The sequence below is a fragment of the Blennius ocellaris genome (assembly GCF_963422515.1).
Source record: "Blennius ocellaris genome assembly, chromosome: 6".
Lineage (NCBI taxonomy): Eukaryota > Metazoa > Chordata > Actinopteri > Blenniiformes > Blenniidae > Blennius > Blennius ocellaris.
The window spans coordinates 21,943,289-21,954,521 of NC_137655.1; the positions used below are offsets into that span (position 1 = coordinate 21,943,289).

Genomic DNA, 11,233 nt, shown 5'->3' on the forward strand with positions numbered 1-11,233 from the left:
TAGTAGTTCAGCTTTAAAAATGTAGTACCTTTAATGTCATGAACATAAATCATGCAAATAAGAACAATCTGCTTAAATAATGATCGAATTGAAGGATTTCTGAGTGACTTTCTGAGTTTAAATAAACAACATTTTGTAGGCCTGAACACCTGATAAACATCAGCATTGTTTTTACCACAATATTAATAATAATAATAATAATAATAATAATAGTAAAAAGATTTGTGCTCCGAACTGCATCAATCTTTCTTTCTTCAATTCATTCAAGTCTCATGCGTGATCTTATGTAACCCCAGTCATACTTATAATTGCAACATGTTCAGTCTAGCCTATGATGGGTGTAGTTACAACATTTAAATAAGAGGACAAACAGTGCCAGAAGAAGAACAAAAAATTGCTGGGAGTGGCCTTAAATGTCACCTCAGGAAGAATTCTTACACACACTGTGTGCTCTTCTTTTCTTTTAATGAAATGTCACTTGGCTTTGTCTCTATTCATGCCAACAACTATGGCACACCCGTGTTTCCAGTTCCAGCATGTTGTCGTGGCACCGTCATTGACATGAGGTACAGGCTGGTTAATACTTCGTACAACCGTGTGGAGAGGAAAAAAATACCTGAACACTGACAAGTCAATTCAGTTTTGTTAAGCTGCGTTATAAAGCTCCTGCCACTGTGATCTCAGGAGGGCTCGAGCCTGGATTACCAATTCTCTTTTATTGCTGCGCAGAAGCAAAAGAAATAAGAAACAAAAACATCTCATGTCAAAGTTCCTCCAAGGTCACCTCAATAGGTATGTAAAAATACATCAGTCAAGTAGCAGAGGTGGAGAAAGTACTGGAAATATGTGCTGTTACAGGCTGAGATCCTACTCATTTAGGATTAAATGTACTGCTGTTTAAAGAATACTCATGTACTCATGTATTAATTTAATTGTGAACCACAGTTTTTAAGTTTAAGAATCTGGATCAAAACATTACTTAAACAATTAAGTAGTTTTCTCAGTGAAATGAATGAATACATTTACCATGAAAATTCTGATAAATAGGTTTGAATACATTAAATTGTTGGCATTGTCTGTAGTGACTGATTTTAAAAGTAGTGAAATGGATTACATGGTGCAAATCATATTACGTACACATAAAAATACATAACTGGAAAATATATACACATTAAAATGCAAGCACCTCAAAATGTCCCATTGATGTAAATACATAATTACTCATTATTTTTTCTTTTGAGTTCTTTTCTGTGTTCCAGTCAATTCAGTAGAGATTCTCACATATCATTTAAAAGTATTTAGTCTGATTAAAAAGTAACCGCTGTGCTGATCATTTGTTTGATGTGATCTTCAGAGTTGTGGAGTTTGTTTCGAGCGGGCCTGCGCTTTTGGTTCTTCTACGATATGCGGTGTTTTGCTTGTAACGCTGAGCTATTTTGACAGAAACTTCCACTGGAGTACTGTATATGTGTGCTGGCTCAGGAATGTTGCCATCAAATATGCAGTCGTGACAGACAGCTGCACTGCAGTGGCGTTTTTAACATGCCACATGAGGAACCAATGGGTTCATTTGTCTATTGGGAACTCAAAAAAAAAAAAAGAAAGAAAGAAACTAAACTGTGGGAAAAGCATGTAAATAGGTTCCATGTCTGCTAAGAGGTCACAAGTGTTTTGATTTGAAGAGGCCACCACTGCATGCCCTGCGTGACCCCGGATACTCACAGATCTGTTTTGCTCACTTTATTCTAAGGTCTGAGGACAAACTGATCATTTAAGGCTGCGAGCACCGGACACCCTCATCTTCCGTTGGCGACTCTTTTATCCTGACGCGTTTGGCGTTATTTCTACCCTGAGACATTCCGCCTCACCAGACAACCACAGTATTCATTACACTAGGTGCATCCGGAGTGCCTGCTCGCCCTGTTTATTTGGTGCCTGTTCCGCCCCGCCCTGCAGACGCACTGATATCACGCCGTTGCGTAATTTGACAAGCAGGCGCAAAACAGGGAGAATGAGCGTTTGACAGCTGCCGCTTCTACTCGTGCAGATTGTTTTGAAACGGAAAAAAAAAGAAAAAAAGAAAAGAAAAGAAAAAGATCACATATGCGAAATTTATTTGATTTGCGGATAGTCGAGGATCTTTGCTTTTATGGCCGCTGCCGTGAGGAATAATGTTTGGGTTGCTCCGGGGCAGGACGCGCAGTTTCTCCGTAAAACCGCCGCGACACTGACAGCCGATGGTCTGAGAGCTGAAGATCACGGACAAGTGCCGTGTAACACTAAGGATGCCATCCCGGGAGCTCCCTCCTTCCACGATTATAATTTGGTAGGGAAATTGCATGTTTGTTTGTTTGTTGTTTTTGTGGCATCTCGCGGTCAGTGTTGTTTACTGATGTTTGACGCACGGATCTCGAATATTGCTGATCGAAGCACAAACTTGCATGATTTCCCGAGTGATCTAATCCCGATAGTCTATCGATCGCAGTCCAAAGTGGCGGGTGAGATCGCGAGCCCTGAATGCATGTGGTGGGATGATGACTTTCATTGACTCAAGGGTGAATTGCTTGGCATGGCCGGGATGTGGAGCGGCGCGCGCCGCTTCGCAAACTTGTGAGGAAGATGCGTGGCGCTGCAGGAGCAGCTGGATGTGCTAAATTCAGACGTGTATTTCGAAACAGCCTCAGACTGGAGCTCTTTCAGAAGGGCGTCTGCAAGCTCATAGAGGGGGGGTGGTGGTGTAGAAGGGGGAGGAGGGGGAGGAGGAGGAGGAGGGGTAGGGTGCATCTTTGATGTGGCAGTGTGTGTACACACACAAGCAGGCCCCAAAAAGCATCCTCAAATTTATTCAACCCCCATTTAGGTTTGTTATTCTGTCAGCCCTGTCATTTCTTAGCATCTGCGGGGGAATGGTGGTGAATTCTGATTGTGGCTCTGCATTATTAAGCACTCCTGCGTGGTCATTGGAATTAATATTTAAATGAAGATGTGCTGCCACAGTAGGGGTGGCGGGGGGAGGTGCATGATAAATTCAAGGTGGATCTAGACTCTCCCCTCTTCTTCAAAGTAAGGATCCAAACTATTAAAAAAAAAAAAAACAAGCATCCACGTGAGAACCGAGATCAAGCTTTACCCTGTGGCTGACCTGATGTGTTCCCTCTGCTTTGCTCCGCAGTGTAAGTCCGAGATGGACAGCTACCTGTGTCCACACCAACAGGATGTAGTGAATCCCAAAATGTTGTGCAGGGATGGCGCTCTGCCCCTGGAGCCGCCGTTCGCTGAGGATTTCGCCTCCCCTTACAGCGTCAACATGAGCCTGCTTCTGCCTGATGTCACGTACCTGCACCCCGGCCTCTGCAGGACTATGAGACAGATCAAAACAGAGCCGTCTCACCCTCTCATGCATCCCACCTGCCAGAGCGGCGGCGCACCGCCGCCGCAACCACCGCCACCGGCTCTCCCAGAATACCCCGGGGTTTTCAGTGCGGCCGACGCGACCAGTTCTAACTTTTACATCAAGCAGGAGATGCCAGATTTCCAGGACATTCCCCTGTTCCAGCTTTTGAACTCGGACTTGGAGCAGCTCGCCCACGGAGCGCAGGTGAACTCCATCCCCATGGCTCCGTTGAGCCTCCCCATCGGGAACGTCCACGTGGCCTCCATGCAAAGTTCGGCCAAACAAGCGGGCAGCTTGCAGGGCGAGTGTTTTCCCTTCAGTCGGCATTTAGGCCAACACCTGAGGCCGACCTACCTGCCACCTTCTCCACCAAACTCCGAGCCTCCCAGCCCCGACAGGGGCAAGGAGGTCCTTCACAACCTCTCCCCGCCTCCTTCCTACGAAGCCAGCATCGCCTCCAAGTTAACTTTCCAGACCAATAACGCCACCGATCTTGGACAGACGTCCAGCGTCGCTCCAATCAAACGCCAAGACCAAAATACCCCTGCTGGATTCGCCCCAAGTCCAGGATCCGGACCAGTTCAGACAACGCCCGGTATCGGCCCAATGTCCCCAGAGCTGGCCCAGTCTGCTCCACTGAGGTATAACCGGAGGAACAATCCTGATCTGGAGAGACGGAGGATTCACCATTGTGACGTCCCAGGTGAGGCTCCTGTCCTGTCCTGTCCTGCACAACAACAGTAAAGCTCAGTTTAACCGTTGGCAGAATTCAAACTACAGTTTTATTTCAATATACACACTGAAAATACGTGACCAATACGTTTTTTTTTTTAGGGTGCAAGAAAGTCTACACGAAGTCTTCTCATCTGAAAGCCCATCTACGGACACACACAGGTACTTTTTATTTTGGGGTGAAAGCAGTCATGTTGCCAGGCAGAAGAAAATGCACTTGGCATGCAGATGCATTCTGTCTGCTGACAGACCTGGCCCACATCTCACTGCTGTCAAATCACATAAACCCTGCAGCTCTTGTAAAGGGGGCAGGGAGACAGACAGGACACAATGTGATTAATGACTCACAGTTGAGGTGCAGCGTCAGTTGGTTTTTTTCTTCACCATCAAAACGTATTAATACACCTCATTTAAAATTAATAAAGAAATATCCTTTGTCCTGATTTGATGTTATTTAACAAGGAGAATTTATCACCCCCACCCAAAAAAAAAATAAAAAGAGAGCAGAGCAATTTCCTTGCCGTTTCCTCACTTTGCCTTGTCTTCCTGCTGAAGGTGAGAAGCCGTACCAATGCTCCTGGGAGGGATGTGAGTGGCGCTTCGCTCGTTCTGATGAGCTGACGCGCCATTTCAGGAAACACACCGGCGCAAAGCCTTTCCACTGTACGGTGTGCAGCCGCTGCTTCTCCCGCTCCGACCACCTGGCCCTGCACATGAAGAGGCACCAGAGCTAGGAACACCCTTCTCAAACAACGTCAGCCTTTTTTTTCCACTTTCATTGAACATGGACAGAGTAGCATCACGTGCATATCTGCAAATAAATTAATCAAAAACGGTGGTTTTTTTATTTTATTTTTTAAACTCACTCGATGCTGACCCACAAATCACAAAATAAAAAAAAAAAATGCCTTATTTTCACTCAAAAGAGGGATATTTTTCAGTAACAAAAAAACTGGCCATTGATGACTGCAGATTAATTTGTGTTCATGTTCTCACCAGGGCATTTATTGTCTTCAGTATGTATTTGAGCAGTTCACTGGAAGGAAGTGGCTCGAGCCAGCGAAGGTAACATGGAGCGTCGTCGTGGAGACACATATTAAACTGAGCTGTTAGTGAGCTCCTAATTCAACACTGCCAGATCTATGGTTTAAAGTACGTTTTGAGCATTTCCCTGATAGACGAGGACACCGGACACGTGACGTTACTGGCATTTATTCGGACAGCTCGATAAATGTAACACAGACTCAAAGCAGGTGCTGGTGGTGAATCCAAATGTCTCTTCTTGTTTTCACTCATTCAAGTTATTATTTCATCCCTGTGGCGACGTCAGGCCCCCGGCAGTCTTGCAGTAATTTCACAGCGATGAACATAACGTACAACACTCCGGAACATGACATTACAGCAGAAGGTCAGAGTTATTTTCTCTCTCCTCTTCGTTGCCAAGATGAACAAATCCGAACTTGATCAATCTTTTTTTAGGTTGCAAATGTGAATATTTTTAAAAACGCAATCCAACTTTTTTGGGGGGGGGACTGAACACCTGCCGCTCAGGAGCGTCTGAGAAAATGTTCTTTATCGTCGAACACCTTCTGGAAGTGCCTTTAACCTTTGTTTCATTGTCTTTGGATGGCTGGAGAAAAAAAAAACAACAACACCAAACTACTCTGCTGGGATAAAAGTCTTTTATCAGGTCAAATGTGTTTGAATGGCTGTGTGTTGCCTCTCCCTCTTTATTTCCACGACTCGGCAATCTGTACCACATGACCAAAACTATCTATCATTTTAACACGGACATCAACTCTTGATTTTTGTAAAGTCTCGGTGATTCGAGTTGTATATATATTTCGTATCTGTAACTTAAAGATACAATCAATTGAATGTTTTTCGGGGGTGTACAAAGATTTTAAACTTTTCTTAAAGAAGTAGACGGTTTATTTTTTTTTTTTATTTGATGAAGTCCAACAAGGATTAAATTATGAAACATTGTTAGTCTACACTGTTGTAACAGTGAGTGATACTGTTAAAATATCACACACACACACACACACACACACACACACACACAGGAATATTTTGTGTCCAAGTTCAAACATGTAGCCTAAATTGGTGAAAGTTAGCGAAAGTGACCTTCACAGTGCAAATAAAAGTTTGTGTCGAACGTTTCCTGGTTCAGTCTGGTTCTTCAAAACGTAACAGTTGTAAACTTCGCCTTCCCCTGTGCAGCGAGTGGCGACTTGTGGCCACTTTCATGTAATTCTTAAAAGCCGCTCTATCTCAAAGTATTGATACTGTTGACTTTTTGTTTTCAGTGAACCTCAGTGGAGGTAATGTGATTACAATATGGCTTTTAATCTGAATAAGGAGTGTAAAGTGTAGAATTTGACTTCACTGTGCTTTAGACCAGGGGTGACAAACGCATTTTAGTTCAGGTATATGCCGATCAATTTCATCTCAAGTGGGTCGGACAGGTAAAATTGTGCCATAATAAGCTTTAAATGTAAACATTACAGGATTTTTTTTGTGTGGTGCAGAGTAGATGCAATGAAAATGTTTCTATTTTTGTAAAACCAAACAAATATTATGCATAATTACTAAATTCTCAACATAAAGCCAATTTTAATGAAAAGTTCTGGGCCACGATACAGTGGAATGCCAAAAAAAAAACCCTCCTCCCTAATACTGGCTGCATTACTGTATGTATGTTCTTACAAACTCACCCTGACAGCATGACTCTGAGACTAACGCCCGTTTTCTATCTTTCAAGGCAGCATCACTGATCTCTCAGTTTGGGTCTCAGTGCTGTATTGTGTCCACTGCATTTAATTTAAGAATGTCCACAACTCAGTGTTTTGTTTGAAGTTATGACAATTAGCTTGGTGGTTTGGCCGGACTGGAGCCTCTTGTGGCCAGTTTTGGCCCACAGGCCTCATGTTGAACACCCCTGCTTTAAAGAACCATGATATTAGACCCGTAAGTTACACATATAAAAAGAAGGGCGTGATTTATTTTAAGTTACCGATTTCAGAAATAATGGTAAAATGTATGCATTGAATGTACAGTAATTGGTTTGCAACCCTCAAACAGTCTATATTTAAACTACAGCAAATGGTGAATGTTAACATTTAAATATAAGGGATGTTAGCTCATTTTAGCTCATCTTAACTTGGCTTCAAAAAGCCCATTAAAACTAAGTGTTTATATGAAAGCATGTTTTAAATACCTGCTTTTAATTAACAATTATGCTGAGTTTTAAAGTTAATGATCGTGATGCACGTTCTTGTCACAACATTTTGCAAATGTCAGGGTGGTGAGGACTTTTCGGAGAGTAATATTTATTTCTTGCTTGATGCAGAATTGTAACTGATCAACAGGACGACATTCAATGTTTCACGTTTCCAAGAAGAATTTCACAGTTTAATTCTAATTCAAGACAGTTTTTCCATTTGCTCAGAGATTTCTCCAGATCCATTTCATGCTCTTCTGACAGCAAATTTACAATCGTCTAAGCTTCCCAACATTTATATTGAATGGAGGATATTTCTCTTTACTAGTATTCACAGCTGTCAGTCACAGTTTTCCACAGAACCCTCTGCCTCTCAATCTTTTACAAACAACTGAGATTGTTGCAAGTTCTTCTTTCAGCTGTTTCCATTAAGTATTTTGTTTTGTTTCATTTCAAAATTCCCTAATATGTTTCACATAATGACAACTCATGTTACTTTTAATGTCGAGTACGTCAAATGTGAGCTTTATAATCACTACTAGGTAATATCTTTATGTGGATTTTTGTAAACATTTGTACAGAATCTCCCAACATTTCTGGCTTGTCATAAAGAGGAATTTCTGACGGATCAAAGTGAAAGAGAAAAGAGCTATTTAGAGAAATATTCACAAAGTTTTGATGAAGGCTTGTTCAAAATTCACCGTGTTTGAGGAAGACTTCTTGTTTGTGTTCAAATCTTGGAAAGCGGCCCTGACATGAGTCACAGTAAAGGTGCCGATGAAAGGCAGTGAGGGAACCGGCACAGACCACAGAAGATGTCTCAGCTTGTCCCGAGTGCCGAGGATCTTACCTTTGGGGGTGGCTTTTTATTTACTCTGAGCATTTCTTTTTTCTCTCTCTCTCTCTCTCTCTCCGATGCACTTTGCGTACTGTACAGCCTGGCCTTATTCAGTACACTGTGTCGCCAGTAATCAATCATGCAGGTGATATACTGCGCTCCAAAATGCTTAGTGAACTGGGAATTGATTGTAATCATCTGAATCCTTTTTCTGCCTGACAGAAACATTCATCCACCGCCGGTTATAATATAGTACCGTACAGGATGTGCAGGGCGTTTAACCAGTTCTCATAAAGTGTAATCACACGTGAGGGCATGTCAGGTCTTCAAATACTACCTCCTGCTGGTATTGCATAACACCAATCTGTGTCACTGAAAAGTACGGAACTCATGTTCTTTGGCCAAAAATAAGTAGCTGCTTAGAAACGTGGCTTCTATGTGATGGTGCGCTCATATAAAAGCCACAGATCTCCAACCTTTATGAGCAAAAGAGCCGCTTTTGATTCTTTTCCCCAAATAAAATTTGTCAAAAGCAGTAAAATAAGTTTACCCTTTAAAATGAAGATGAAACATCTATAAAGTGATGTATATTTTTTTCCACATAAATTCAATCACGTTATATAGTTAACTGGATAGGATTGTCGGCATTTTAATTCCTTTTTCTTTTAAACAATTTTAGGCATTCATCTTGTCATTTTTAGCCATTTTTGTCAATTTGCCTTTATCATTTTCTCCTATCCACATGACAAAGCCATTTCATGTAACGGTATAGTTACATAGTGGGTGCAATACAGTTGTTTTGAGAACGACTTCCAGAGTGGAGACATTTGAAAATATCTGGCCAGGTTTCCATGTACCCGTGTATTTAATAAATGCAGGGATATTTCCCTGTATTTTGGAGGTGCATTGACACATAAACGCAACTACAAGCCACCACAAATGAGGATTCGTTAAAACTCACAACCCACAGTGGAGGTCTGGAAAAACTCTGAGGGAGCTTCCAAATAGCCCCTCCTTTCTCCTTTCCTATCCACTTTTCCTAAACCCAGTGGATGACGTCACGGGGTTAAGGAAAGGTGTCAGGAGACTTCCTAAAGGAGTTATGGAAAGGCGTTCAAGTTGTTGTGACAATCGGATTGCACTTCCACGAGGTGGCATAATAATAATCTGATGGTGAAATGATCTACTAAACTTTCCCCTTCTAACCACTGATATAATCACAAATATCACAAAGTTTGAATGTAAATCAAAGGAAAAGAGGCTGCCAGGTGAAGAAATAACCAATCAAAGTGAGAATAGGCTGCAGAAAAACTTGACTTCACTGTGTTCATTTTAAAACACAGCACAACGTTCATAGTTGTGGGTTTTAGATTATTTAAAGTTACTCAAGGCAGATTATTGCATTGGTAATTTAACAAGATCTGCATTGAGTCATCCTGAGTTTCCCTGAAAGCTCAGATGAGTGGCTCCCTTTAAATGTTGTCGCCACAAGGAATTGTGGGGCAGCATGTTTTGGTAAAGGATGCATCAGTGTTTCCTCAGCTAAAGGCAGTTATAAAGGAAGCATTGCACCTCCTTTCCTGAGCTTATTAAGAATTTGAACGCTCCTTATCATGGCCGCCATTTAAACACCTCTGGGGTAAAGGAGAAGTGGATATGAAAGGAGATAGGAGGGACTATTCGGATGCACTCTATGTCTCTTTGCATCTAAAGGAGGGTAGGTGGATATTTACTTCACAATTAGTGACATCATTTTTTTTCAAGGATTCTGATTGACTATCATGGCTTCATGCGTCTCGTTACACTGCCCCCTACAGGTTTGGCTGCTCATTGTAGCTCTGAGCCAGGCATATATGCAGGTCAGTGTCAATGAAGATTTATTTGGGAAACAGATGACGAAATATATGTTTTTTTGTAAAAACTCAGGTACAACGTGGCCTTGATATGGATGGGCAAGATGCACGTTTGCTGAAATGATGACATCATCGGCCATGTCTTCTTCTCTGTTGTTGGTGTATGTCTGTGGCGGAGGTACAGTGCCACCTATAGGTCTGGCAGATGTGCTACATGATTTTGAGTTGTTTTCATAGTGCCATGTAGATGCAGATATTTCCTGCACCTATGTGTTCTGGATGACAAATTGTTTGTAGAATGACAAGGACACAAATAGATATTTTTTGCCCCATTTCGGCAATTTTATCCTTTTTATTTTAAACCCTTTTTAACCAGGAGAAATAAACTTACTTTGAGAATGAGTCTGCAAATTGAATTTAAATAAATGCCTATTTACATAGAACTTTGTGAAAGCTGCAGGGAGCCGTACAGAGCGGCTAAAGATCCAAACGTGGCCATAGAGACGCAGGTGGCTCCCTGGCCTACTGGTAAAAATGAACACGATCAGACTGAATGCATCCGCTGGGAAAGTGGGAGGTTTTGAAGGGATCCCAGAAGTAGATTTGACATCAATCAGGATGACAGTTAAAAACATTCAAATTCGTTGCTTCCATCTTATCTTTGAACGTACACATAAACAAAAATAATTGACACTCCATCTCTGCACCTTCGTGAAATAAACTGCAGTTTGTCACTATAAAGCAGGCGTGTCAGACTTACTTTAGCTTTGGGACCGCACACTGGCCGGGCCAGTAGAATTAGTGCACATTCACCCATAAATAAAAAGCTCCAAATGTTCACATTTAGTGATGGATGAATGAGTACTTAGTAAGTCTGCATCTATTGAGATATCTTTTCACAGATCCTGAGTTTATAAAATGAAAAATGACTGCAAATTTAGCATTATGACTTTGTTCTTCATTTGAGGGTCCAAATCTGCTGATTACATGGGTTCAAGGAAGTACACACACATAAATATGGGGAAATCCAAAGTGGGCCCACTTGGTCAAATCATGGTGGGAAGACTTGAGCAAATACAACTTTAACCAAACAGACTGATTACTAAGGTTGGAGGCTGAAAATAAATATTTAACACCTGCATGGGTTATGAATAGGAAAACACGCATGTGGTGAGTAATTTATATGGGCTTGA

The 11,233-nt window shown here is 41.8% G+C and overlaps 1 protein-coding gene across 2 annotated transcripts; it reads left to right on the forward strand.

Annotated features, from left to right (window-relative positions):
* The first annotated feature begins 571 nt into the window (after positions 1-571).
* klf5b (Kruppel like factor 5b) lies at positions 572-6,278 on the forward strand. Of its 2 annotated transcripts, none has more exons than XM_080498614.1 (4): positions 572-792; positions 3,173-4,097; positions 4,229-4,288; positions 4,682-6,278. In XM_080498614.1, the coding sequence occupies exons 2-4, from the start codon at positions 3,185-3,187 to the stop codon at positions 4,858-4,860; spliced, it is 1,152 nt and encodes a 383-aa protein (XP_080354740.1). In that variant the 5' UTR covers positions 572-792; positions 3,173-3,184; the 3' UTR covers positions 4,861-6,278. The 2 variants fall into 2 exon arrangements, with proteins under 2 accessions (XP_080354740.1, XP_080354739.1); XM_080498613.1 differs by lacking the exon at positions 572-792 and adding an exon at positions 1,347-2,326.
* The last annotated feature ends 4,955 nt before the right edge of the window (positions 6,279-11,233 follow it).